Source organism: Coccidioides immitis, assembly GCF_000149335.2.
Source record: "Coccidioides immitis RS genomic scaffold supercont3.5, whole genome shotgun sequence".
Classification (NCBI taxonomy): Eukaryota; Fungi; Ascomycota; class Eurotiomycetes; order Onygenales; family Onygenaceae; genus Coccidioides; species Coccidioides immitis.
In genome coordinates, this window is record NW_004504307.1 from 1,208,861 (window position 1) to 1,233,049 (window position 24,189).

The following is a 24,189-nucleotide window of genomic DNA, read 5'->3' on the forward strand; positions in this document are numbered from 1 at the left end:
GCAGCCCACTGAGAGTTGATTCTGTATGCTGACAAGTCCACCAACAGGTAGTTATACCGGAGCAGTTCCCTGACTGGGAGATATGACGCATCCACAGCCAATGGACCAAAACGCCAAATCCTCCGACTGCAACAATGACCATTGCTATCAAGAACCCTCTCTCCCCTAGCATGTTCAGCATTGTTCTCAAGTCTCCCAGCAACCATCATCATGTTTGGCCCTTTGCCAATCGAGATCTGCCTGGAAATCTTTGACCAGCTCGTCCTCATCCTTGGGCCCGGGTATCGGGGACTCAGAGTTGCTCTCAGATTAAGGCTTGTCTGCAGTGTGTGCCCCATCTGTTTCCCAGTAAATATGAATGCGAACTAACTGCACACACCAGAATTCTTTGATCGCGAAATCATCAGAGCTATTCATGCAACTCAAACCCTCGCCGTGGGCGTTTGGGTTGCTGCATCCGAGCGCATAACATCTGATTATCTACGATTCCAGGTCTTGCGCAATGGTGGATCTGATTTATATCTTATCAACACTATTCGCACCACTGTCAGAGCCTTGGTCCTCACAGAAAAAGGCTCCATATCCGAGACCGATGTGCATAAGTACACGACTACGCTATCGGAAGCGCTTGTAAACGTGTTTCCAGCCCCATTTATTCTTTTTGCGCTGCATTCGAACGATGGCATTGATTGGCTTCCAAAAGCACATTTTGTCGACAGTCCTCAGCATCTTCTTTCTGCTGCAGCATGTGTGGGAAACACAGATTTGGTAGAAAGACTACTCCTCCAGGGTGTTGATTGCAATACACGCAGCAATATCTTTGGAACCCCGCTTCACCTTGCGGCATACTGTGGGCATGCTGCCACTGCCAAACTACTGCTCAAATCAGGAGCACACCCTAATACAAAGGCTATACGGTATAACGAGATCGAAAACACCTTCTACCTAGACGACAAGGACCGGAAAGATATCTTTCCGAAAACACCACTCCAGATGGCATGCTACGCTGGCCAATGGGAAATTGTCAGATTACTTCTCTTACCGGAACATGGTGTTTCACTGACCGGTGTTCACTATCATATTGCCATACTGAGTGCCATTAAAGGGAACCATTTAGACATTGTGAACCATCTTGTCAACAATGGAGATCTGAATTCCATGCAGCCAGAATTCCTTAAACATTTCTGGCATCGGGCACTGCGTGTGGCTTGCGATCGTGGTGCTGAGGGTGTGGTTCGAATGGTGCTTGACAAAGAGGTCGATCTGGACTCGCCAAGAAGAGCACTGGAATCTCCTCTGTCATTGGCTGCTGGTCACGGCTATGAGCAAATAGTACGCCTTCTCTTAGAAAAGGGTGCTAATCCAAACCGCCTGTCAAGGTCAGAGGAAAGCCGCAAGGCTTGTACTCCCCTTTCAAAAGCAGCAAAGTTTGGACACACAGGATCACTTCAACTGATGCTCGATTCCTGTGTACCAGAATTCCCTACAAAGATCATCTCTTCCGCCACTGATGGGGGGCAGAAACATGTTATCCAATACATTATAGAGAAAGGCCTTTGGTCATCGTTATCTGAGGGAATGAGCATGAACTGTGACTACTCGCACTTCTTCCAAGGGGCATGAATGGCTGGAGTCAGTGCTGATAGGTTTTGGGGTTCTCAAGCCTGCAAGCATGCATGTTCATACTGTTGCTATTTTTGCGCCCAGTCTTTAGATACGCTTAGTCTATCTTCGCAACATTTTTGAATCCAATGTTACATCTCATTTCTTTCATTCTACAGAGTATTCAGGGTGCCAATTTACACTGTGTGTCATAAAGCCCGCCAGGGCCCTTTTCTTTTCTTTTCTTTCCTTTTTTTTTTTTTTTTGGGGAACACCATCACTAGAGTAAAATTCTATATATATCAGAGTATTCCTTAGCGGAGAGGTATAGACCTGACTTGGATTCGATGTCCAGCAAACACACGGCACCGAAATTGTTTCCGGCTGAGATGGTCATTGCTATTCGGGCACACCTTGAAAGAGCATCACACAGCTGTTCATGAAATAGACTCTGGAATTGCCTACAGTCAATCCCAACTCCTGGATCCAAAATGCCTTCGGTCAAACATTGGCTGATTTCTGTCCTTTCTCCAGAAGGAAACTATGTCAAGAATATGGATGAATGAAATGCTCTAGGCCGCTAAGCATCACAGCTTTCCCTGGATACAGTCGAACAATTATTGTGGAATGTTGAGGTTGGAAATTTGGTCATGACTGCTGGATTACTAGTTAGTTAGTTCATAGTTTTCTGGTTAGGCTGCTTCAAATTTGTAGACTTTCTGCTATCCTCAATGCCCACTTCCAAGATTCAGAGAGATAAGTCAACATGAATACAGTAAGGAAAAGCGATTTTGCCTTACTGAAGCTCACCCCGTCTTACACATGTCTCACTGAAGCAGGTTATTGAAGCGGTCTGCTTCCAGTACTACTCTTGTAGCATTTTGGGAAGTTGGAGATTCCCTCTTGATTATTAGAGGTAGCGGATGATTTCGACAACATTTAGAGAAGGCTACAGTCTTCATGAGAGAAAACTGGAAAGCAGATGCGCTGCAGACCAGTGATCTGACTGTTGTTGCTGATGAGCTTCTACAATATCTTTGAAGCAACTGGGCAGCTGATGGAACTACGGAGTAGGCGGCTCCTTGGGTTCCGGAAATCCGTCTGCAGCGTACCTAGGTGACACTGGACAAAAGCCACAGCAAGCCACCCACTAGTGCGGAGTACTTCGGAAACATCCCGACATCCTTCCCTCCGCCCGCCGCACCTTCCGGCCCGCACACGCCCTCCGTATGGCTTTTTGCAACCTTTAGGAAGTGAGTTGATGATTTGATAATCTACTTCCCACACGTGTCTTACGCTCCTTTAGACCCTGTCCTCCCCATGTCTCGCAGTTCCTTCTGTTTGATGGATATCTTTAATCTGGATTCTGTGCAACAGGCTTTTCAATATGATGAGAATACGTTTGTGGACGGCCAGCTCTGTGGTCTTTTGTCGAGTAGCTATTCCAATAGGGAGATCCTGTTGGACTTGATAAGGCAATGCAACCCGGAGTACCCAGTACCTGCTTAGCTGACACTTATTTTAGCTCCCACACTGTGGCTTGATACAATGTGTCACCCATAGATCTTGATGGAGCCAGGCGCATCCTGGCTTTTTCTCAGAAGCTCTGTGCCTTTCCTGCCTTATTCCTCCTTGGATATCCATGTGAAAATAGGACGCGCCATGTTTCTGGTGGAAATTACCTTGGTGGTGCAGGCTGACGATATACCATTCCCCATGGCTTCATTCCGGAGTGAGGCCATGGGAAGATATGTTCCGTGCAATGGGTATATATAGGAGTCTTTCGTCCTCTTGTAAAACACCGCTCCAACTCATTGCTGTTAGCATTTCAATTCTAACTCTTTTCAAGATGGCCTTTGTCAAAATCCTTTCCGTTTCTCTTGCGGCTACAGCTGTGGCCAATGCTGCAACTATTTTGTCACCTAGATACCCCAATGATGTAATTCCAAATGAATACATTGTTGTTATGAAGGATGGAGTTTCCAGCGCATCATTTGCCTCTCATAGCGCCTGGGTGGCCGATATGCACTATTACAACCACACCAAACGAGCACTCCCCGGTCATGGCATTCAGGAGGTATATGACATTTACGAGATGAAAGCTTATTCTGGCAAATTTGACGAAGATACCATTCAGAGAATTGCGAAAGAACCTGATGTACCCACATCGTCTTCCAATGCCTTCCACCATTCTGAGCTGACTCGCCTTAGGTTGCGTTCGTTGAGCCCAATCAAATTGTGACGATTTCCGAGATTTCTGTGCAGAAAGCAGCTCCATCCTGGGGTCTCTCACGTATTTCAGTTAAGGAGAACCACGTGTCTTCTAACACTGATTACTTTTATGATAGCAGCGGGGCTGCGGGTATCTGGGTCTATGTTGTTGATACTGGAGTTGATATTAAACACCCCGACTTTGAAGGCCGTGCTGTCTGGGGCACCAGCACAGTTGACAGATCTAAGACTGATCGCCTTGGCCATGGCACCCATGTTGCTGGAACAATTGCAAGCAAGACCTATGGTGTTGCTAAAGCGGTTAAGATCATTGCTGTGAAGGTGTTTAAGGAGAGAACCACCAGCTATAAGGACATAATTGGTGGCATCGACTGGGCGGTTAAGCATGCCAAGAAAAATAACATGCTTTCCAAATCTGTTGTTAACATGAGCCTTGGTGGCGGTCGAAGTTCGGCTATGAACATGGCTGCTGCCAATGCTCATAAGGCCGGCATGTTTGTTGCTGTTTCTGCCGGCAATACTCCGGTAAGTTCGACTATTTTTATGCCGCGGCTTGGACTAAACCAGATATCTTGTAGATAGATGCTGTGAATTTTTCCCCTGCCTCCGAACCTCTCGCTTGCACAGTTGCAGCATCCGATAAAGACGATATGCAAGCACGGTTTTCCGCCTTTGGGCCCTCTGGTAATTGTCACCTCCCGATGACACCTATGTCTTGACTTAGTGAGCCCTAACACACAACTGATTACAGTTGATATCTTTGCTCCTGGAACGGATATTGTTTCGCTCGTCCCACGTAAAAAATTCGGAACTAAATCGGGTACTTCTATGGCCGCAGCTCACGTTTCTGGGGCAGGTGCCTATATTATGGCAATTGAGAAGATTCCCGGAAACGAAGTCTGTAACCGTCTCAAAGAGCTCGCCCAAAGCTCCATTGTCCGTGCAAGCGATAAAACCACCACGAAGCTTCTTTACAACAATAGCGGGAAGTAAAACAGCCTTTTCAAATCGACGAACTTGGCAGGAATTGTGGTACTTGAACATCATTAAACCCAAGTTTGATCTTGGTGGTTCAGAAGGGCTGCATTGAAAGCCCGGGAAGTGCATTTGCTGTCTATATGCTGTGAATTAGATACTGTGTCATAGATTCAAATGCTACGGAGTTGATAAATATGCAAATTCCTCTAATGGCTGCTTGAATCCGTTGCGATGCCGAGTTAACTACTTGCTATCGACCACTTGGCAACTCCTCCGTTCGACTTCGGCTAGCTTCGGTGCAATGGCGGAGCCTTATTTTGGGACATGGCCAAGCTATATTTACTTTATAGTAACTCCTAAGCTACCCCTGATTATGATTGCGGTGTCGCGGTTCTCGCTTCTGGCGTTTCTCTCCCGGTCTTGTAAAGTGAGGATATGAATTGTGGACTGAAGGTTTAGAGTTGTGCAAGTACTGTTAAGAACCTCTCATGATAACTATCGTGATGTTCATTTGGAAAGAGAAAGTACTTCACGGTTGTTAGTTGAAACTAACCGTTAGTAATGGTTCTATATGGAATGACTTGGATATGCTAAAACACTGGAAGTTTTTGCTTAGAGCGCAATGCATATGTATATTTGCATATGAACTACCTTCCCCCCCTCTCTCTCTCTCTCCACCCGGGATCATTTACAGTTAAGTTTTTACAACATCTCCTGAATTCCATTGTAGGCAACCTTGTTTGGACTATCCCTTGCATCCTTGACCAGCCCAGGGATGGTGAGGTTAAGAACTCTTGCAGTGACCTCTGAAGGGGAAGACAAGGTCTCAATACTCATCAAATACGCAACAAGCCCAGCAACGTGTGGACTTGCTGCAGAAGTTCCGGATGCAACCCGGGTCGCATTATTACCGCCTGTCCAGCCCGATCGGATCAACTCTCCGGGTGCAAAAAGGTCAACAACTTTTCCATAATTGGAGAATCCTGGCCTGGTGTTCTCCCAGCGCAGTGCCCCTACAGTGATTGCGTTCGGCGACGAAGCTGGGGTGTTTTGTGAAGCATCTCTCTTTGGCGACACATTAACAAAGGCTCCAGCAACTCAGGGTTCATGGGTATCTTACTCCATCATTTCCAGAGGCAACAACAGTGGTGATACCCGCCTGAAAAACATTTTCGATCGCGTCATCAAAGGGTTGATATTTAGCGCCGGCTTGAGCCACATTTTTCTTAGCGTATAGATTTTGAAATGTTGTGTTCCATGGTGGACTTACAGATGCTCAAGTTAATGACCGATTTAGATTTACGGTCACTATCAGTAATGTTCTTGACAATCCACTCGTATGAATCCAGGATATATCGGTAGGAACTCTATCGGATAGAAGTTAGCCGCTTAAAATATAGGAACGCGAGCGAACATCACAGACCGATCCGCCGTCAAAAGCCTTTGCAGAGACTACAGTAGCCTTTTTCGCAACGCCATAGGTTTTCCCGGCAATGATACCCCCAACGTATGTGCCATGGCCAAAGGTATCTTCATGGGGCCTGTTTGGGATAGAGTTACGTCCCAGAATTGCCCGTCCCTCGAATTCAACGTGATTCACATTGACTCCAGTATCCAGGACATAGGCCCAAACACCTTCTCCTGCTGTACTGTCATACGTATAGTTTGTGAGCGTACTCCACGAGGGACTCGGTTGTCCCTTACTTGACATATAGCCAAGGTTCCATCCAGCATTGGACTGTGTCACAGCCTCTGCTAGATATATCTTTTGGTCAGGGAGAACCGATTTTACCTGAGGAGATACGTATAGATTAGTGGAATAGAGCACTTGCAAAATTCTGATCCTGCACGGCTTACATGTGGGCTGCGTCTGAGTTCTTCTACAGTCTTCTTGTCGAGGCCTGCAGCGTACATATTCAATTTGTGAATCTGGAAGTGTTTGAAAACTCCCTCGGACTCTATTCCGCTGTGTCCCTTTGCCGCAATGTTGGATCGGTGGGTGGAAGCAAGCCACGTCTTGTGAGCATCAATTTCCGCCGTCGTGAGGCCATCTTTCAAAGTAACGATATATTGCCCAGGAATGATGTCCTGGCTATCTTGCGGAATGGGGTTGGCTGTCGCAAAGGGCAACAAAAAGAACAGGCTGAGGTTAAGGAGCTGCATGATGGGCAATGTATCCTTCGAGAACACCACGAACAGATGAGGCTATGCTATCCAAAGACGGACCGTGACAATGTCCTAAACTGGGAGTGAGGGCTGTCATACAAATTTATAACAGCTATGCCGGCTACATTCGCTTAGCCATCGCATTCCGCCTGGAACCAAATAAAAGTGACAAAACCCTCACGGAGCCGCTGAAACTACGGCCTGAGGTTTCCCACATGTAGCCGCGTAGTCTAAACATGCCCGGCTATGAGGGGCTTTCCTCTTCAGAACGACGACACCACAGGCACAATGCCATGGACACACCTAATTTAGGTGCTGGTCACCAGCTTGGGCAACATTTTTTGCAGTGTTACATTGATGTGTTGAGCATGGAAGATGGAAATCGGTAAAGGCATCCCGTATGCTCAATCGCACAGAGCAACGACGGAGGGCCGACGGGAAACGTAGAGCCGGTGTGCAGGTTCTCCGATACTGTTCGAATGTCCCGAAAGTGGTTCGAGCGTGCATGGCAGGGCCTTGATTTTATTCACCGGGAAACCTGCTCAAGTGGAGGAGATATCTGATCTCGAAGCATGAAACACTGCTTCGCTTGTTGAAAAATCAATTTGTTCAGAGGAAAGCAAAGGAAAGGAGCGGGCGTGGCAAGCACGGTAGGAAATTTTACTGCACTGCCTTTGTTGTTCTTTCGGAGAGATCCATCCAGGATGTCCAGACATGATATTTAGCTCGTGCCAGTCCTAGCGGGACGGCTCGCTTGCATGATCAGTGACTCAGATTTGAGAACATTGATACACAATATAGCTAGCAGGTTGTGTACGTGTGTACAGAGTATGTACGAATACTCCGTACATACTTTGAAATCATCATGGAAGCATTTATGATGCACGTGGGGGTTAGTTTCTCCCCATATGGTAAAGGACTTCTCTGTGCGAAATATGGGGTAAGCTAAGGATAAGAACGAAGATCATTTTTCAATTATGATCATGCAGAGAACCAGTAATATTTATTGGTCGGTTGAGAGATGCCTGTCTTGTGATATCACCAGGGAGGATATAAAGCGTTGCGCTCGTATTTGATGGCCTTCCTGTTTTGGATCCTTCAAGGGTTTAGGTAATGGTTTCTAAGATAACAGGCCAGCTTTCTGGACTGCAAAATGAGAAAATTCCGAGGGAAAAGGAAGGGCTCAATTTTACATGCAACTACGGAGCACTCGGGTCACTTTGCAAGGGGGGAACTGACGAGGATTGCGCGGGAAACAGCGAGGACGACAAGTAGCGAAACCTCACTTATAATTCAAACGCTGGCGCGCCCCTGCAATTCAACTGAAGAACGTGAGGGCAAATGAGCGTCCATCAGAAAGATGTATGGTCATAACCGTGGTCGAGATGTGTTTGTGATAAGTGTCAGCCCTTCCACCCAGTACCAAAAGAAAAGGTGGGGGTGGGTGGGGGCCTTTGGGCAAAGTTCCCTGCCAGATCCAACACTGGCGGCTTTCCAAGAACACCCTGGAGACGAATTGTCCATGCTCGCTGCTTGGAGCTTGGGGCATTTTGTCTCTCCGAGCCGAATCTGAGGTCCTCGCCCGATTCCAATGTCGCCGAACTCGGCCCGAACCCGAATTATCACGTGAAAGTAGCTAGAACTTTGTTAATAATCCAATTTTCGGATAAACGTGCTCCCGAGTGCTGCGCCACAACTGAGGTCATCGCCTTTTGAAGTTGACTTTCAGCCGCGTCCGTCCAGGTCCGCTCTCTCCGCACGTCGAGACCGATTCGAAATCCCAACGTTGACGATTTGGATGCACCAGGCCGATTGCAGTCATGGGGCCTAGTGGGCACCAACTACTGCCGAAGGTTTGGCGGGTAGCCAGGTAAGGCTGCTGTGACATTTCCTTTGTAGTTAATCCGTGATCTGGTCTGACTCTTGACAGGTTTGCCTTTGAAAAGGTATCCCGGGCTGTTCGGGCAAGACTGCCTGAGCCGGGCCAATCGTCTCATCTACAATTTCAACCAATATACGCACGCATCCAGCACCGTCAGCCTATCAATCGCATTGCCGCAATCCGTCAGACTCAAAGCCGCCATTTCTCTACAGTTCGCGCATCACGACGCTTTGCTACCGGCTCTATCCAGTCATCCAAGATTCGCACCGCCATCAGCCGCTTAACGACTCGAACTCCTTTCGCATCAACGTTAAGGCCAAATCTCACCGGAGGTACGCTTTGCCGGACCGCCGGTGGGTACGCCGTTGGCGCCGGCCGCATCGGTGGTGTGAGATATTTCTCCAGTTCTCCCACATGCCCCGCCCAAGTCGTCCAGAATGTATCTGCTGGAGTTCGAGCTTTCTGGCTTTCTGGCCAGAGGGCTAGGTTTGATGGCGTCGATAACAAGACAGGTCGTAAGCAATATAAAATCGTGACTTCTTTGCAGGAAGAGGCGAATCGCAAAATGAATGCCGTTCCTCGCACCGCCGCCGGTTCTTATATTGATTTCAAGCTATCCCCGACTATAACCGCCTTTGGCTGCCTTGACCAGATGCAGAAGTCTTCCGTTTCTAAGACTTGCGAACAGATCAACTTGAACACGCCCACTTTGATGGACTTGCTCTCTGCTGATTTCGCCCGGGCTTTGAAGGAATTCGCTGCCGTCCTAAACGATCTGAAAAAGATCGCCACATTGGGCGATTTGCCGCTATCTTTGCATGATCAGTCGACCATTCGTGTTCGCTTCCCTGGTTGTGACGCAGAATCAGTCGAGCGCTTATGCGTCGAAGTCGGCGTCCAGCGCGGAGTTATCCACCAAGACCCCGACTTTGAGGCGCACAATGGCACCGAAATGGCGCTTTTGTTTCCGTTCGCCCCTAGCCATCAAGATTCGGAAGCTGACCTCTTTTATTTCTACGATCCCCCTCTTGTCACACCTGACAAGGTCGATTGGCGCCAGATGATGGTTTCCGACCCAACACGGCATTCCACAAGTGCCAACTGGCGGGATTATCAGTATGTGTCTAGCGTGGAGAAGAACCCTTGGGCTCGGTCGCACTCGGAGTATTCCAGCGTGAATATCAGCGACCTTGGCGACAGAGCCTTTTTCGGTGACAGACCTGAGGCAACGGCTCACAGCGTATCTGACTGCGGCGGCTTTGAAGGGATCTACAAATTCCTTGAGGAGTGTGATCGAGCGCGGCGGTAACCTACCGATACCAGATTTGGTCCTTTTTTTTTAAATAATATACTCTCTCTTTAAGCGATTCCCTTTTGGTTCACAATATGTTTTTCACAAGAATTTCGAATACTATCCGGGTTTGATATACACAGGTACCAAATATAGCACATTTCTATAGCCAGCCATTGTAGCTTTGATAGCGGTTGAACTCTCCACTCTAAATTGAATACATTTTTTTTTTCTTTTTTTTTTTATCTGCCTGATATCATTACTCCGGTCTCGGGCGCAGGCCCGACCTGTTGTACTGATGTTGGGTGCGTGGCAAGACAAACCCCGCGCCCAACCATTCCCACAATTTGCATGTTCCTCCAGCGCCAAGCTGTGACTTCTGCGCGAACCGTTCGTCCCGCGAACCAACCACATGTTATATATCCACCGACCGAGGGAGGAAACCGAAGTGTCACGAACGTTGCCTAAGGGCAAGCAGTTCCATGGTACCTATTGAAGGCCGGGATTGAGGATAACAGCGCGTATTCGGCACAGCACCCTCGAGGACAAAGCCTTTCAAGAGAGCCAGCGGTCCCGCTTTCCAAGAGGCTTTGGGGCCATAATGGAGGACTTCAACACAGAGTCTGACAGTGACTATACGAGCTTCTGGAGAGATTGGGTGAGTGAGGTCTCCTCTTTTCTTTTTTTCCGGTTGTTCTCCTAGATATGGCGCCTCTCGTGCGCCCGGTCATGTTTGTTCGAGGAGGGGGAAATCCGCAGCATCAGTTGCAGCGGCAGGAAGAGAATTGCCCATTGGCAAGGCCATTTTGGTCGCGAGGTTGTTGAGCGTGTTTCTTTATCTTACTTGTCCCGCGAGCATGCAGAGATCTCCCTTGATTCTTTATAAGGCTATTCTAACAAGACACTTCTCCTCCTACTAGTTTATATCGTCTCGAGGAAATGAATACTTTTGCGAAATCGACGAAGAATATCTTACCGATCGTTTCAACTTGACGGGATTGAACACCGAAGTGGATTTCTATCAATATGCCTTGGATCTAGTCACGGATGTGTTCGACTTGGACGCCGACGACGAGACTAGAGAACAGATTGAGAAGAACGCGAGACATCTGTACGGCATGGTGCATGCTCGATACATAGTCACGACCCGTGGATTAGCAAAAATGGTACGGTGTATTTCCTGTTCCCCTTCTGCAGGAGTATTATCCATACTAATGGGAGGCTACACAGCTAGAGAAATATAAAAGAGCAGACTTCGGGAAATGCCCACGAGTTATGTGTGAGCAACACCCGCTTCTCCCAATGGGCCTCACCGACGTTGCTGGCGTGAAGCCGGTTAAGCTATACTGCGCCAAGTGCGAGGATTTATACAACCCCAAGTCGTCCCGCCATGCTTCCATCGACGGTGCCTATTTTGGAACTTCCTTTCACAATATACTCTTTCAGGTTTACCCGTGTTTAATACCGGAGAAGTCCCTGCGGCGATACGAGCCCAAAGTATTTGGATTCCGGGTTCATGCCAGTGCTGCATTGGCGAGGTGGCAGGATAGAAAGAGGGATGAGATGAAGGAGAGGCTAAAAAGAATTGGGATGGAAACTCAATTCATCGAGGATAAAGAAGAAGACGACGATGACGATGACGATGATGATATTGGGGATGAGGGCATGGCGCTGGGTGCTCGAAGAGGGAAAACCGCTGGGGATGATAGCCGGATGGACATCGGCGCATAATATTGAAAAATATGCTTTTGATGAAGGATGAATTTTGTTTTTCAAATTCATGGAGAGGAGCATGGATCCAATTGGGCGTTGGGTGAAGGTCAGTCTCTTTTTACAGCCTGCAAAAGCCCCCTTTTAATATTTGTCTGGTTGGGAAAAAGCAACCTGGAGTTATCTTTGAGAGACATTTTGTGTGCCTGTGTCCCTTGTCATATGTGCATGGTTCGTTATCCAGCGTGTTCATAATGATTCTTCATATTGTCAAGATGACAATCCACCGCTACATGTTCAAACCTGCCTCCCTAATCTGTTCAAGGCTTTTTCTTTTCTTCTTTTCTTTTTTTTTTCCCCCCCTATTCTCCCAAATCAGGCGTGTCAGCGATCCTGATCACGTACTTGAAACCACTTACTTTACCCTCCTTCAAATTATTTAACGCATTCTCAAGGCCCTCCAACCCCTTCTCCACCAACCGATATTGATGACCTCTAAACCAACCCTGCGCCAATCCATGCCCAAAGAACCTAAAAAACACCAGCCCAAACTCCTTATCCCCGATTGGGCCTACTTTCTCCATAGGCTGAAACACATTCCCATCCTCATGCACAGTAGCTACATACACAGGACTCGGCTTCACATCAACGGGCATATTGTACTCCATCCCTGGCTGCACCACCACAATCTTCCCCTTCTCTGGATCCAGCACATGCCCAATGTTCACGTAGCTGTTATGCTCGCTCGTCGCGTCAAACGCGTATTCGATCTTTTTACCGCCCAGAGCCTTAGTGAATGCAGTCACGACAGCCTTATCGCCGGTGCGGTAGTCGATTACAATGTCGCCTTTGGATTTGTCGAGGAGAGCCTCGACTTGCGGGATACCCTTGCCTGCGACGGTTATGATGGGATGGATGTTGGAGAGCTTGGCGAGTTTGATGACGAAGGAGCCGACAGTGGAGGCGCCGCCGTAAACGATCAGAGGGGTGCGGGTGCGAGCTGGATTCCAGGGGACCGGGAGGGCGAGGTCCTGATAAAGACCAAGGGCAGCGGTCATGGCGGCTAGGGGGATTGTTGCGGCTTCTACGGGATAGGTTAGATTTATCTTATTTATATAAAATTAAAAGAAAGAACAGTCTTGAAGGCAGACAACAAGAAGAAAACAAGGATGCAATCTAAACTAGCCTTCGAACGAAACCTCCTTTGGTAGATGAAATGTCGTGTGCGCCCATACCACTGCGTACTCCGCATACCCTCCATGGGGAGCCAATATCTGATGAAATGCAGCCACCCTGTCTCCGGGCTTGAACTCAGTCACCTTACTGCCCACGGCGTGCACGTAGCCGGCAACATCGTCTCCCTGGTTTGTCGGCTTATCGCTCAAGAATTTCCAATCTTTTGGATTCAAGCCTGTAGCCACCACGCGGATGACCAGCTGGGAGTCATTGGGGTGAGGAATTGGAGAATCCTTGATGGAGACCTTGACTTTGTCGCCAGAAAGAGATGCAAAAGCTTCTTTCATGGTGGATATATTCGTTTTCGTTTTCTTTTTTCTTTTTTCCTTTTTTTTTTTTTTTCTGCGTTTCCTTGACTTTATTCGGCAGTGGGAGCGGGTATTATTAGAGAAATAACGTTATATAAAGAGCTTTGGTTGTCTTCTCGTTCTTCAAGTGCTCGTCCTGCTTCGAGAACAAAGAACGCAGAATATGTACGGAGTGTCATACCAAATGCAGAGCATGCAGATACCAAAGAAAATATCATGCAGGCGTTCGATTCAATGCTGCTGCTCGACTTCTCTCCTTAGTTATATCGGCAGAGGGCTGGCGGGGGCGCCCAAGATGATCCCCACATCTTACGGATTGCTCCGTATACACACCGGAATTCCGCTCCGAAATTCCTTAGAAAAACTAATAATTATGCGCTTCTTGCTCCTGGTTCGAGACCAAATTCCGAATTGATCTCATAATTATTAATGGGCTTCGGGATGGTTGCGTGACATCACCGCCGTAGCTTGCTTTTAGGCGAGAGCTGTTCTCCGGTGGCGGGAAAAAAAGTTCAATAGAGAACCCCGAACGTAAATTTTGATGGTCAGTTTGGCGCTAAGTAGCAAATTGAATTTACCCAACTTTTTGGAACATGTAGAGTAAAAATGTGTGCGTGTGGGGATGGAACGTTGCGGCGTATTTCGTAAATAGAAGAGATAAACAGATTAGCAAGGGAGCCTGGATAAAATAGGCTCTCCTTATGCGTATCTAACTGTTAGCATGTAGCTATTCAGTAAGTAAGTTGGTTGGCAGACTGGCTTCTTAACCAAATGGATAGTTTTAGTAACTAATTCTAGGATTTATGGAGGTAACAAGGTCAATATTTATTCGATGCTCGAATGTGCTTAAATCTATGTAGGGTTTCCCAAATCTACATACAATCTTGCCCTACATCAGCCCCATAATTTCGCGTCAAGTCTTTGGCCTATTAGGCGAAACGGGATCGCTTCATCCCCGCCATGCTGAGGGCCGCAATGATCACTGGCAGAACACTGACAATTTCACCAAGTCCAGCGTACGCGGGAGGAATCCGCACCTTCACGAACGCACCACCGGCAAGCAGGATTGCGAATACATTGTACACCGCTGCCCAGACGAAGTTGAAAACGATACGCCTGAATGATGCCGTGGATACGTCGAGAAGAAAGATCAGGCCTTCCAAACCGGACAGCAGGACGACATCGGCAGTAGCACGGGTAACGTCGGATGAAGAACCAATCTGGACGCCAACATCCGCCTGTGCGATGGCAACGGCATCGTTTGTACCGTCACCGCAGAAGAGAACGACTTTTCCCCGGTCCATGAGGCTCTTAACGTAATCCCGTTTTTCAGCTGGAGTTTTACGCGCAGCGACATTCTGCCTTGGAATCCCAACGGACGCGGCAACATCTTCAACGGCTTTGTGTTCGTCACCGCTGACAATGTGCATAGAGATGTTTCTATCTCTAAGCTTCTCGACGACAGATCTCACTTCAGCTCGGAGATTGCTCTTCAAGCCAAACACTGCGACGAGTTCACCGTTTATAGTCAAGCATAGAGGAGTCATGCATTGTTGGACGACGTTGACAACAGCGGGGTGTTGCTCGACCCGCAACCAACGAGGATTGCCGGCTTTCAGCGAAGCGTGCTCCAAAGTGGCCTCAACGCCAGCCCCGGGAACAGAGCGAATGTTTTCAAGTCGCTGGTCAGCAGTTTCGTTCTCCAAATATTTCGCAACAGAAACAGAAACCGGGTGCTTGTTGTCGGAAACAAGGGCTTTGGCCATGGAGAGAATTTCACGTCGCTCCCCGGATAATACCTCTACTGCCAAGACGTCCAGCTCGCCCGTGGTGATGGTTCCAGTTTTATCGAAGACCACATCAGTCAGGCTATGAGCCCGCTCGGTAGAATCTCCCGACTTGATGACAACTCCGCCTCGTGCCGCAACACCTCCGGCAACGACGAGAACCATCGGCACAGCTAAGCCTAGGGCACAAGGGCATGAGACAGCGAATACTGCAATTGCATACGTGATCGCAGTTCCGACAGCATCACCACCAGCTGCGTTTCGAACCTTGACACAAACCACCACCCACGCAATGAGGACAATAGCTGCGACCGTGGAGACAATTGGAACGAACCAGCCAGCGACCCTGTCTGCAAGACTTTGAACCCTTGGCTTGGTGTTTGAAGCTTCCTCTACCAATCCAGCAATGTCAGTCACGGTGTTTTTGCCCGGAAGACGTGTCAAACGACATTTAAGGATTCCAGAGCCGTTGATGGTACCAGCAATTACGGGCATGCCAACAGACTTGTGAACGGGTAAACTCTCGCCCGTAAGCATTGATTCGTCAACCTCGCTTGCGCCCTCTACGATTTTGCCATCAGTTGGCACCTTGGTATGAGGCATGACCAAAAAGCTGTCCCCAAATTGGAGAAGACGGACGTCTATCTCTCTATGGTCTTTGCCTTCAAGCAGATTGGCAGTGGTAGGTTGAAGAGACCTGGTAGAAACAGCGGCAACCGCTCTTCTGCGGGCATAAGCGGCAACCAGTCGACCAAAGAGGACCAGGGTGATGAGGAGGGTGCTAGTTTCAAAAAATTCCTCTGTTTCAAGAGGCTTCCCGGCAATATCAAATCCGAATGCAACGACAGAATAAACATAGGCAGCGGTGATACTGATGACAACCAGCATGTCCATTTCAATAGTGCGGCTGTAGATCAACGAGGAAATGGCCGGGATATAAAACTCGGGAATAGCCACGGCCTGAACGACCGTGGCCAACGCAAGGGAAACGTATGCCTTGGCATTATCGTGGACAAGAGTGTGACCCCAGGCAAGAACAGCGACAGGGATAGTGAAGACGGCAGAAACAACCGTCTTGATCAACATGTCATTCAGCCTGCGTCTCTCGGCCGTTGCCGAAGGATCTTGATAATTGGGCGGTGCGAGACCCTTTGAAAAATGACCCAGAGAGTCTACCAGAGACCTGGCTCCGATCACCATGGGATCATAGGTAATCCGAGCTGCTTTTTTTCCAAGAGGAGAAACATCGACAACACCGCGTGGCGGATTGGCTGAAATCTCCGAGATTGCTTCTTTGGCCATCAAAACATCGATATACTGATCACTATTAGCGAGTCGGGAACATTGGAATCCGGTTGCTCTTGTGACCCTGCGGATTAACTCTTCCACCTGAATGACGGTGGTATCCAAGTCGAAGTCGGCACTTCCCATCACGAAATTGACACGGACATTGAACACACCGAGAGTTTCTCGAAGAGTCTTGGCCATTTTGTTCCCACAGCCGGAGCAGGTCATGCCGCTGACAGAAAGAAGGACGTGTTCGTGTGCAGCGGCTTTTTCGATATCAACGGGGTCACCAGCAATGATTGCATTACCAGAAGACCCGAATCTATGGCTATCTCCGCAGCAATCTCCATCATCGTGGCCGTGGCCGTGGCCATGGTCGGAAGTTAACAACCCGCGGGTTTCCTCGGCAGAAATCAATTTGTCTTTCTCGTCATGAGCAGAGCGGGAGCCTTTCTTTGCGAAGAGCGAGAGCTTCGACGGCTGTCTGGCACAACATGGCTCCTTTTGGTTCATGAGGACGCTGCGACAGATGCAGCGAGCGGACTCCAGGTACGAGTTGTACCGCTCAAACGCCGCGTGAAGGTGGTTGGTGCATGCCAAGTTTGTATGCTTTCCCTCCTCATCATGTTGGTGGACATGCTCGCTCATGAGATGCTCTCTGCCTGCTTCGAAGGAGGATGCTATTTCGAAGACATCAGAGGTTAGACAACGAAAGGAAAAAAACAAAAAAAAAAAAAAAAAAAAAAAAGGTTCCTAGGATTTTGACAATGTCTCTTTTCTTCTTCAAGAGTGAAAACTCGAAATTCAATTAAGATAGAATTTACCATTGCTTGCTTCACTCTCACAGGCCCTCTGGCATTCATATGCTGCAACACCTTCAATGCAGCTTTCTGTAAAGCAATGACCAGTCAGAAGGTACAATTTATAGTTAGTAATGGGTTGAGGAGGGACAGACTATCACATCGTTCAGCACTTGCATCCTTGCAGCACTGGTCGAAGTCACCCTCTCCAGTAGGTGATGGCTTTTCTGCACCTCCACAACCAGCAGAGCGGTTCCCAGTTTGCTGTGCTCCTCCAGAACAGCAGGAAGCGGCGCCAACGCTTCCATGGTTGTGGCCACCATGATCATCACGGCTAGGGTTTGTGGAACAGCAAGTCATTATTGGCAGACAATTGCTTGATGGGTTTGCAGGATAGGTTTTCTTTTCTCTTCTTTTTTATTTCTTCCTTCACAATATAAAACAAAAAATAATGTATGAAAAATGAAAAGTGAAAAAATTAGATCTTAAAAGTGGCAGAATTCCAGAGCAATCAAAATTTCACAAAAAGAGCAAAGAAAGTTCCAGCAGCGAATTTGTGGGGGTTTTAGAGGTGAGGTTGTCCCCGTGTTTGGGCAAGCTGCTTGACTAGGACTCCGGCTCTTGGCTCCGTAGCTTGAAGCCAGTACCACCCCTTAACGAAATTTAATACTGATCGACCTACTTTTCTAGTGCCACCCGCCAGCAAATCATGCACGTAAATGCCACTCAACAAAGCTAGTTGTCACTCGGGCTTGCGGCTCCAGAAATAGTCATTCCTCTTATTGCTCTGGCGGTGGAAGCGACGGCATGTGATGACACCTCATTTGCCATTTCCTTTTTTTTCCCTCCCCCTGGCAGTGGACTCTGTGCGGAGTATGTCTTTTCCATACGCAAGTTTGGACACACCTGGGTGTTTGCATTTCAAGAGTCCTGACAGCAACACCATTTTTCTGGATGTTTCGCTTGAAATGCGGTAATTCGCTCAATTCCAGGCATCCGATCAACAGGGATCAGGCCCGGAGATAACCGTTGCAAATGGGGAAGACGAGAGGCTAGGGTGGTCGAGATTCCAGAAACCGAGGGTTTCGGGATGATCTGTCTCGGCATTCTTCGCACTTGAACCCGGGCACGATCGTCCAGCATCGGGCCACCACGGAACGGCGCGAAGACGCCCAAACCATTCAATAACAAACATAAGAAAATAAAAATAAATATAAAAACAAAAACTTGACAGCGACAACACAGCGATGAGGTGAGAGCATTCTGGAAGACCAGTCGTGGTGTCATTGATGCCCAACAAGGGTTAGCTCTCTTTAATTGCTTTCTCTTCGGCCGATGGGACGTCGTCCCGTTGCAGAACTCAAATTTTGGTCGTCGCTGAAGGAGCAAGGGAACCACATGGATCGACCGGCGATGGATGGGATCAAGCATCGGCTGCGGTCGGTGGTTCGTTTCCATGGATGAACCCAGGGATCTGCCCGCGGCGCTAGGGATCGAGATGCGACAACAATCTGGGGAAGGGTCGCCAAGGGGGATCCGAGCCGAAGGAAGATGGAGACGAGCTGCTCCACACAAAAGTACGAGAAAAAAAAAAACGGCACACATGATTCTAGAAGAGCGAAGGAATGTGCAGGGACAGGGGCTGGTGAACAGGCCGGGGTACTCCTGCGCGACCAAGAGGACCAAGGAGCGATCTCACCTTGACCAAGGGGAAGTGCCGTCATCTCGTGCCAAGTTTTCCTGCTAACCTGAGAGAGACAGGTTTGGCGGCAAAGAGGGGAATGGAGGGGAACGATAGTTAGCAGAGTTTTTGCGAGGGATGTCACTCTTCAGGATCCATGTCTGTAGGCGGGAATAGTGGGTAGCCTAATTGCCAGGAGGGCGGGTCGAGAGTCCTTCGTCTCGGCGGCCATGCGATAAGGCAGACAGAGGTGGGCAAAAAAAGTTCCTTCAGAGGAAAAAGGGACAGCAAGCGACACTCTGGGGGACGAAAAGAGAGAGGGAGAAAAAAAAATAAAAAATGAGAAGAACAAGGCGAGGGTGAGAGGCGGGTTTACGTTCAAATACCTACCGCCGGCCAAGGATTCGCCCTGGGGACCTTGCGGGCGCCGCACCCACCAAACACGCCGCCGCCATTGGCCTCGGGGCGTCGGCTACGCGTCTTGGTGATGCTCTTCTCTCTTCTCATCGCGAGTTGTGCAGATTGCTGATGCCGACGCTGCTTGGCCTCAGAGCTCAAAAGGTCCTCATGTGCTATTCATGTTTAGTGTCCGGAGTTACGGAGTAGTCGACTGCCAGTTAAGAAACGGAGAAAGCTTCCAAGCTTGTTTGTTGATTTCTGCGTTAGAACCGGCCATCCATGTTAGCACGAGATACAATCTGGCAGGGCTGAAGGTGTGGCAAGCGGACTGCCAAACTTATTTTTTCAGAGCTTGTCGCCTGTTGGGCGTGGATGATGGAGGTTGATTTCCCCCTGGGAGGCTGGAGTTTGCCCATCGGTTCGAGATGTGATTTTTGACTCGAAGCTTCACAAATAGAATCTTGGTTCAGCAGTGTAAAACTATCTTATTTACCACCCACTTCCCCCCCCATTCCCAGCCAAACAAATTTGGCTCGTCCAAGCTCTGGTTCCAGCCAAGTCCGAGTACTCCGTATGGCTGTGCCTCATAATAGAGCCAGTGAGACGCTGCCTTGCTGCATCTTGCCAGAGCTCCGTTGTCAAGGCAGAATGGCTATGCTGACCCTCAGCCCAGCTAGTTTTAACTAGGTGCCTCTCGTCGGTTTATTTTTAGTCTGATTTACGCCTGCATCAAGGATACGTGCAACATGTCGCGAGTCCAACCAAGCGAAAATATCAAAGGCACCGTCCTCATTTCTCCTCGCGATGCGGGCAATGATCTCGAGCCTTTGATACCTCATCTGTTTCATCGACTTAACTGAGTTCCTTTACGGAGTGACTGGCTAGTTATCTGTTATGATAACTTGTTAACTAGTTAAACTAGCAGTTCGGCAGTTGGTCGCTGATCACTGGTCAAAATGAACAGCAAACCAGGGCCACCTTCACCGTCCCAACAGTGTTACATCTGTCGCAAACGGAGAATACGCTGCGATTCTACAAAGCCGTCCTGCAAAAAATGCGTCTCCAAAGGCGTTGAATGTCCTGGATATTCTAGCCAGAGGCCCCTGGTGTGGCTGCAAGATGGCGGCAACCAAAATCAATACCTTGGAGAGCAGAATGTCAACCCTTCTGAACGGAAGAAGAGGAAGAAAGGAAGGCCCAAAATGCTTGTTGCGACTGATGAACCGGATACAGTAAGCCACGGTTCCGACTCACAAAGCCTTTCTGTCTCGCAGTCCGGAGATACGGGAGGGAGAAGTCATTCGGGTTCTAACACGGTTGGCCTCTCAGCGTCAGAATGCATGGACGCTATTGCCCCGAGTATGAAGTTTTTTTTCCCTCCAAATATAAGTCTGATTGTGCGCAGCCTGTGGTATTGTAAGCTCAGCTCCCCCCACATTAGACCGTGTGCGCTCTCAGTTCCTATCTAACGTGGAGACCGACGCCTTTTTCACTCAAAAGTCGACAACTTTATGTACCCCGATCTGGACCCCATTATATATCGGCCCTGCGTACATGCAATGGACCCAACGAGCTGGCAAGACGGCCCAACCAATCTCTTTTGGAATATACTTATCGCGGTTGTGGCTACCCACAAAGCTGTGAGCTCGCAACCCACGGACCAGATAGAATTTAGCAAAGAAATCTATCAGTACAAAGATCGGACTTTCAAAATCCTGGCGAAGGACATGACAGATCCCAGGACTCGACTAGGCGACGTGACCTTGATATCTGTCCTGTCTCTTTTCATGGCTGAGGTGCGAAACCCCCTGTTCAAGCCCACCGAGCATCTTGCTGACTCCTTGCGTTTAGATGCAGCGGTCGGCCATGGGTGAATGGTGGACCCATTGCGAAGGCGCCAGGAGGATAATCGATCTCCGTGGTGGTCTCAGATCTGTTTACATGCAGAATCCAGGTCTAAGAAGCAACCTGGCTTACTTCATGCTGTTGGTCAACCCACCTCCCAACCCCCTCCCCCCTATAGCTCTAGCTCGAAATTTCCGTGCTGAAACACGTTTCACCAGGGCCGATATTATGAGTGCAACAACTGCTGCGGCGTTACCCGTGGCAGAAGCTACCCGGCAGCTGGAATATTGCGCGCTCATACCTGATATGTTTCAAAACGGGTTGGAGACATGTGTGATATGCCCGAACGAGCTTCTCGACGCCATTATTCAAATAAACCATCTCCGCTCCCTCCGGCACTATGGCATCCGGTCAATCACAGGCACAGATGAAACCGTAGGAAAATCCATCATGCAAAGCATCATATCCTTCCCAGTCTCCGAATGGGCCGACAAGATGTCCGCTCACTACTCCAAAACCGCAGCGGATGTTTTAATCGGTGAGACCAGATCCGGCTTCATCCAACCAACCAGGGATGATTGGATTCAAATAGCAACCATGTACTACGCAGCCGTATTACTCTACTGCATTCGAAGCCTTGCCCTTGACTCCCTCGAAGAGGTGCTAAGAGTTCCCTGTACCTTGGGGTCCTCGGAGTCGATGGTATCCTATGTAACCGTTGAAGAAACACAAGCCGTCGCGAGACAGATCCTCTTCGACCGTCTCGGAAGCGTGTTGTCTCAGGGGAAAAGGGGCAAACAAGCGTTGGAGAAGGTCCTCATTTGGCCGATTTTTATCGCAGGCATTGAGGCGGCAATGGATCCGAGATATGCTGGTCGTAGAAGATTTGTTTGTGAGGCTTTGCATACTCTAAGCAGGTCACTAGGGACCCTAACGTTAAGGGACGCAAAAGTCTTTCTGTGTGGTTTATGGAGTCGAATATCTAAGCAGGACGGTAACGGGATATCGCAATATTGGTGGGATGATATATTCAAAGGTGCTAAAGGAAGGTGTGCTTTTTTCATGTAAAGTCTCCCATGTCTTAGGCTATTACATCTAGTGCAGGGTTCGAGAGAATAGACGCATCGCAATGATGTTCAAAATAGGGAGGTGTAAGATAAGCAAAATGGAATCTCAATTAACAGAATCCCATTTGAAATGACAAAGGAAAAGTAATCATAGTTGGCAAGAAGAGCCTTATTAATTCGGTATGTTCATTTCCTTGAGCGTCTCAATTGTTTTGGAGATGACTTTCGCCAATTCCACGCCCTTCTTCCAGATATCATTGTGTGATTCTTCCAAGTCGTCAATAATGAGCACTTCTCTCGCATTATCTAGGCCATCATGAGCCTTCCACCGTCCAAGCAACTCGCACATAACCTTGAGTTGGGGTGGGTCGACGAGCTCATCGCCTTTAGAGATGGCAAGCACTGCCAGCCGGCCAGTATTCCAGCCCTCAACGACTCCTCTAGCCTGTACTGTTGCAGGAGACACACCGTCCCAGACATCTTCGTCCTTGCCAAAAGCATCCTCGGTGAACTGCTGGTAGATAGGATGACTATTTGTATCCCGAAGGAGCCGTAGGTCGTAAATCCCGGAGACTCCGACGATTGCCAACGGGAGTGCGATTTTGCTTCTAGCCGGTTCTGCACCTGCGATTTCTTGCATCACAGTCTGGAATGCGAGAGTGGCTCCGCAACTGTGCCCAACCAGGACATATCGTTGGCCAAAGGAGTATTTCGCTTGAAGGAACGCAAGGGCGCTGACGACGTCAGTGATATGGTCTGGGTGTTTGGCGTCTCTGTACTGCTTCGGGTCGACGGATTCGGGATCTTGAGGGAAGTTTGGATGGCGTGTCAAGCGATAGTTGATAGAAGCAAATCCAGCTATCTCAGACGCAATGCTCGGGTCGCCATTGCAAAGCATTTGTCTCGTGATATCGAGGCTCGATGCTGGGATCTCTGGGTCGCGCCATGCGCCACCGTGAACGTAGCTTGCGCCAATTGGTGAGCTTAAGCGGCAAACCTGTGAGTCCAGGTTGAATTGAAATCATTGCGTACATTACCCAATATCCAGTCTCGGATCCTTCATTGCGCAACGGACGAGGCAGATAAACGCTCAGATACTGAAGCAGACTTTGCTCGCCATAATGATATTCCACTGCCGCGGGAGCATCTAGGGACGAAGGGTTGGCCATATTCAGTGGAGTCACTTGAGCGAAAGACCGGGCCACAAATAGCAGTGGGTTGGGTCGAAAACGAGCTCCGGGACCTGGAAGTCTCTTGCTCCTTTGATTACTCCGTATATGTGTGATGTATTCCGGACAATAACAATGACGAAATAAACACCCGCCTACCCCGTATACGCACCGGGAATTCTAATGCGGATGTCGCCGGCCGGCTACGGCTAAAGCCTCAATGGTCTATTGAATCCCGGCGTAAGACCGTTTGTCCCCCTCCTAACCCCCGGGGCGTCCAGCTCCGAAGCGGGGTGTCCCAGCTGGAGGGGCTCGACGTGCTGATGCGCGGTGGACGGAAAAGTGAGATTACATGACTAACTAACTACTCCGTAGTTAACGTAATCCACAAGCGAGCGAAATTCCCAAGCGAGCGAAAGATCAAATTATCTCAACTAGAATTTAACCCGAAATATCTACGCTCAAAGGGCAGCTTCTTCTTGTATGGCCTAAAATATGGCAGTTCATACACCTTGGTGGTGCCTGGGAACATGATGCAGGCTCTGAGGCTGCAGGCTTAGAGAGTTGAGTGACTGACTGTTCAACAGATTGAGCAGATGAAATAGAGGCCTCAGCAATCTCTTCCCTAGTTAGATCTTCTTCACATTGAATTCAGCACTTAGATCTCATATGTTTTTGCTTCTCTTTCTCATTTGCAGCAAATATATCCTGATATTGCTTCTTCATAATAGTGGCGTTGACCATTCCAT

The 24,189-nt window shown here is 48.7% G+C and overlaps 10 protein-coding genes across 10 annotated transcripts; 6 read left to right on the forward strand and 4 right to left on the reverse strand.

Moving 5' to 3' along the window:
- The first annotated feature begins 106 nt into the window (after window positions 1-106).
- Window positions 107-1,778, forward strand: CIMG_10286 (uncharacterized protein). Its single transcript, XM_001239263.2, has 2 exons — window positions 107-325; window positions 383-1,778. Exons 1-2 carry the CDS (start codon window positions 211-213, stop codon window positions 1,621-1,623), a joined length of 1,356 nt encoding a protein of 451 aa, XP_001239264.1. The 5' UTR covers window positions 107-210; the 3' UTR covers window positions 1,624-1,778.
- Window positions 1,779-2,859: 1,081 nt separating this feature from the next.
- On the forward strand, window positions 2,860-5,010 carry CIMG_10287 (subtilisin-like protease). Its single transcript, XM_001239264.2, has 6 exons — window positions 2,860-3,077; window positions 3,128-3,395; window positions 3,452-3,760; window positions 3,814-4,359; window positions 4,413-4,518; window positions 4,586-5,010. The coding sequence occupies exons 3-6, from the start codon at window positions 3,452-3,454 to the stop codon at window positions 4,825-4,827; spliced, it is 1,203 nt and encodes a 400-aa protein (XP_001239265.1). The 5' UTR covers window positions 2,860-3,077; window positions 3,128-3,395; the 3' UTR covers window positions 4,828-5,010.
- A 504-nt stretch (window positions 5,011-5,514) lies between these two features.
- On the reverse strand, window positions 5,515-6,975 carry CIMG_10288 (subtilisin-like protease; the record flags this gene model as incomplete). Its single annotated transcript, XM_001239265.2, has 5 exons — window positions 5,515-5,877; window positions 5,933-6,021; window positions 6,083-6,179; window positions 6,227-6,604; window positions 6,670-6,975. 5 exons carry the CDS (start codon window positions 6,973-6,975, stop codon window positions 5,515-5,517), a joined length of 1,233 nt encoding a protein of 410 aa, XP_001239266.2.
- A 1,773-nt stretch (window positions 6,976-8,748) lies between these two features.
- On the forward strand, window positions 8,749-10,390 carry CIMG_10289 (uncharacterized protein). Its single transcript, XM_001239266.2, has 2 exons — window positions 8,749-8,848; window positions 8,909-10,390. The coding sequence occupies exons 1-2, from the start codon at window positions 8,799-8,801 to the stop codon at window positions 10,167-10,169; spliced, it is 1,311 nt and encodes a 436-aa protein (XP_001239267.1). The 5' UTR covers window positions 8,749-8,798; the 3' UTR covers window positions 10,170-10,390.
- Window positions 10,391-10,549: 159 nt separating this feature from the next.
- Window positions 10,550-12,934, forward strand: CIMG_10290 (casein kinase II subunit beta-2). Its single transcript, XM_001239267.2, has 3 exons — window positions 10,550-10,809; window positions 11,072-11,317; window positions 11,382-12,934. Exons 1-3 carry the CDS (start codon window positions 10,753-10,755, stop codon window positions 11,880-11,882), a joined length of 804 nt encoding a protein of 267 aa, XP_001239268.1. The 5' UTR covers window positions 10,550-10,752; the 3' UTR covers window positions 11,883-12,934.
- On the reverse strand, window positions 11,381-13,673 carry CIMG_10291 (alcohol dehydrogenase). Its single transcript, XM_001239268.2, has 2 exons — window positions 13,048-13,673; window positions 11,381-12,945 (listed from the first exon to the last, which is right to left on the reverse strand). Exons 1-2 carry the CDS (start codon window positions 13,382-13,384, stop codon window positions 12,224-12,226), a joined length of 1,059 nt encoding a protein of 352 aa, XP_001239269.2. The 5' UTR covers window positions 13,385-13,673; the 3' UTR covers window positions 11,381-12,223.
- Window positions 13,674-14,185: 512 nt separating this feature from the next.
- CIMG_10292 (heavy metal translocating P-type ATPase) lies at window positions 14,186-19,073 on the reverse strand. Its single transcript, XM_001239269.2, has 3 exons — window positions 17,435-19,073; window positions 17,304-17,369; window positions 14,186-17,159 (listed from the first exon to the last, which is right to left on the reverse strand). The coding sequence occupies exons 1-3, from the start codon at window positions 17,637-17,639 to the stop codon at window positions 14,335-14,337; spliced, it is 3,096 nt and encodes a 1,031-aa protein (XP_001239270.1). The 5' UTR covers window positions 17,640-19,073; the 3' UTR covers window positions 14,186-14,334.
- Window positions 18,736-19,081, forward strand: CIMG_13560 (uncharacterized protein; the record flags this gene model as incomplete). Its single annotated transcript, XM_001239270.1, has 2 exons — window positions 18,736-18,856; window positions 19,041-19,081. 2 exons carry the CDS (start codon window positions 18,736-18,738, stop codon window positions 19,079-19,081), a joined length of 162 nt encoding a protein of 53 aa, XP_001239271.1.
- A 908-nt stretch (window positions 19,082-19,989) lies between these two features.
- CIMG_10294 (uncharacterized protein) lies at window positions 19,990-23,206 on the forward strand. Its single transcript, XM_001239271.2, has 4 exons — window positions 19,990-20,775; window positions 20,860-21,155; window positions 21,211-21,344; window positions 21,423-23,206. Exons 1-4 carry the CDS (start codon window positions 20,316-20,318, stop codon window positions 22,270-22,272), a joined length of 1,740 nt encoding a protein of 579 aa, XP_001239272.2. The 5' UTR covers window positions 19,990-20,315; the 3' UTR covers window positions 22,273-23,206.
- CIMG_10295 (uncharacterized protein) lies at window positions 21,445-23,589 on the reverse strand. Its single transcript, XM_001239272.2, has 2 exons — window positions 23,304-23,589; window positions 21,445-23,236 (listed from the first exon to the last, which is right to left on the reverse strand). The coding sequence occupies exons 1-2, from the start codon at window positions 23,438-23,440 to the stop codon at window positions 22,444-22,446; spliced, it is 930 nt and encodes a 309-aa protein (XP_001239273.2). The 5' UTR covers window positions 23,441-23,589; the 3' UTR covers window positions 21,445-22,443.
- Between the last annotated feature and the right edge of the window lie 600 nt (window positions 23,590-24,189).

Coding starts and splice junctions, on each gene's coding strand:
- CIMG_10294 (XM_001239271.2), top strand. CDS start 20,316: ATGAACAGCAAACCAGGGCCACCTTCACCGTCCCAACAGTGTTACATC. Junction 20,776..20,859: donor TGTGCGCAGCCTGTGGTATT/GTAAGCTCAGCT, acceptor TTCACTCAAAAG/TCGACAACTTTATGTACCCC. Junction 21,156..21,210: donor TGTCTCTTTTCATGGCTGAG/GTGCGAAACCCC, acceptor CCTTGCGTTTAG/ATGCAGCGGTCGGCCATGGG.
- CIMG_10292 (XM_001239269.2), bottom strand. CDS start 17,639: ATGACTTGCTGTTCCACAAACCCTAGCCGTGATGATCATGGTGGCCAC. Junction 17,370..17,434: donor AAGTGCTGAACGATGTGATA/GTCTGTCCCTCC, acceptor ATTGCTTTACAG/AAAGCTGCATTGAAGGTGTT. Junction 17,160..17,303: donor TGAGAGTGAAGCAAGCAATG/GTAAATTCTATC, acceptor TCTTCGAAATAG/CATCCTCCTTCGAAGCAGGC.
- CIMG_10286 (XM_001239263.2), top strand. CDS start 211: ATGTTTGGCCCTTTGCCAATCGAGATCTGCCTGGAAATCTTTGACCAG. Junction 326..382: donor CAGATTAAGGCTTGTCTGCA/GTGTGTGCCCCA, acceptor TGCACACACCAG/AATTCTTTGATCGCGAAATC.
- CIMG_10287 (XM_001239264.2), top strand. CDS start 3,452: ATGGCCTTTGTCAAAATCCTTTCCGTTTCTCTTGCGGCTACAGCTGTG. Junction 3,761..3,813: donor GAATTGCGAAAGAACCTGAT/GTACCCACATCG, acceptor GACTCGCCTTAG/GTTGCGTTCGTTGAGCCCAA. Junction 4,360..4,412: donor TTTCTGCCGGCAATACTCCG/GTAAGTTCGACT, acceptor GATATCTTGTAG/ATAGATGCTGTGAATTTTTC.
- CIMG_10295 (XM_001239272.2), bottom strand. CDS start 23,440: ATGGCCAACCCTTCGTCCCTAGATGCTCCCGCGGCAGTGGAATATCAT. Junction 23,237..23,303: donor GAGACTGGATATTGGGTAAT/GTACGCAATGAT, acceptor AATTGGCGCAAG/CTACGTTCACGGTGGCGCAT.
- CIMG_10290 (XM_001239267.2), top strand. CDS start 10,753: ATGGAGGACTTCAACACAGAGTCTGACAGTGACTATACGAGCTTCTGG. Junction 10,810..11,071: donor CGAGCTTCTGGAGAGATTGG/GTGAGTGAGGTC, acceptor TCCTCCTACTAG/TTTATATCGTCTCGAGGAAA. Junction 11,318..11,381: donor CCCGTGGATTAGCAAAAATG/GTACGGTGTATT, acceptor GAGGCTACACAG/CTAGAGAAATATAAAAGAGC.
- CIMG_10289 (XM_001239266.2), top strand. CDS start 8,799: ATGGGGCCTAGTGGGCACCAACTACTGCCGAAGGTTTGGCGGGTAGCC. Junction 8,849..8,908: donor AAGGTTTGGCGGGTAGCCAG/GTAAGGCTGCTG, acceptor GACTCTTGACAG/GTTTGCCTTTGAAAAGGTAT.
- CIMG_10291 (XM_001239268.2), bottom strand. CDS start 13,384: ATGAAAGAAGCTTTTGCATCTCTTTCTGGCGACAAAGTCAAGGTCTCC. Junction 12,946..13,047: donor AAAGGAGGTTTCGTTCGAAG/GCTAGTTTAGAT, acceptor CCTATCCCGTAG/AAGCCGCAACAATCCCCCTA.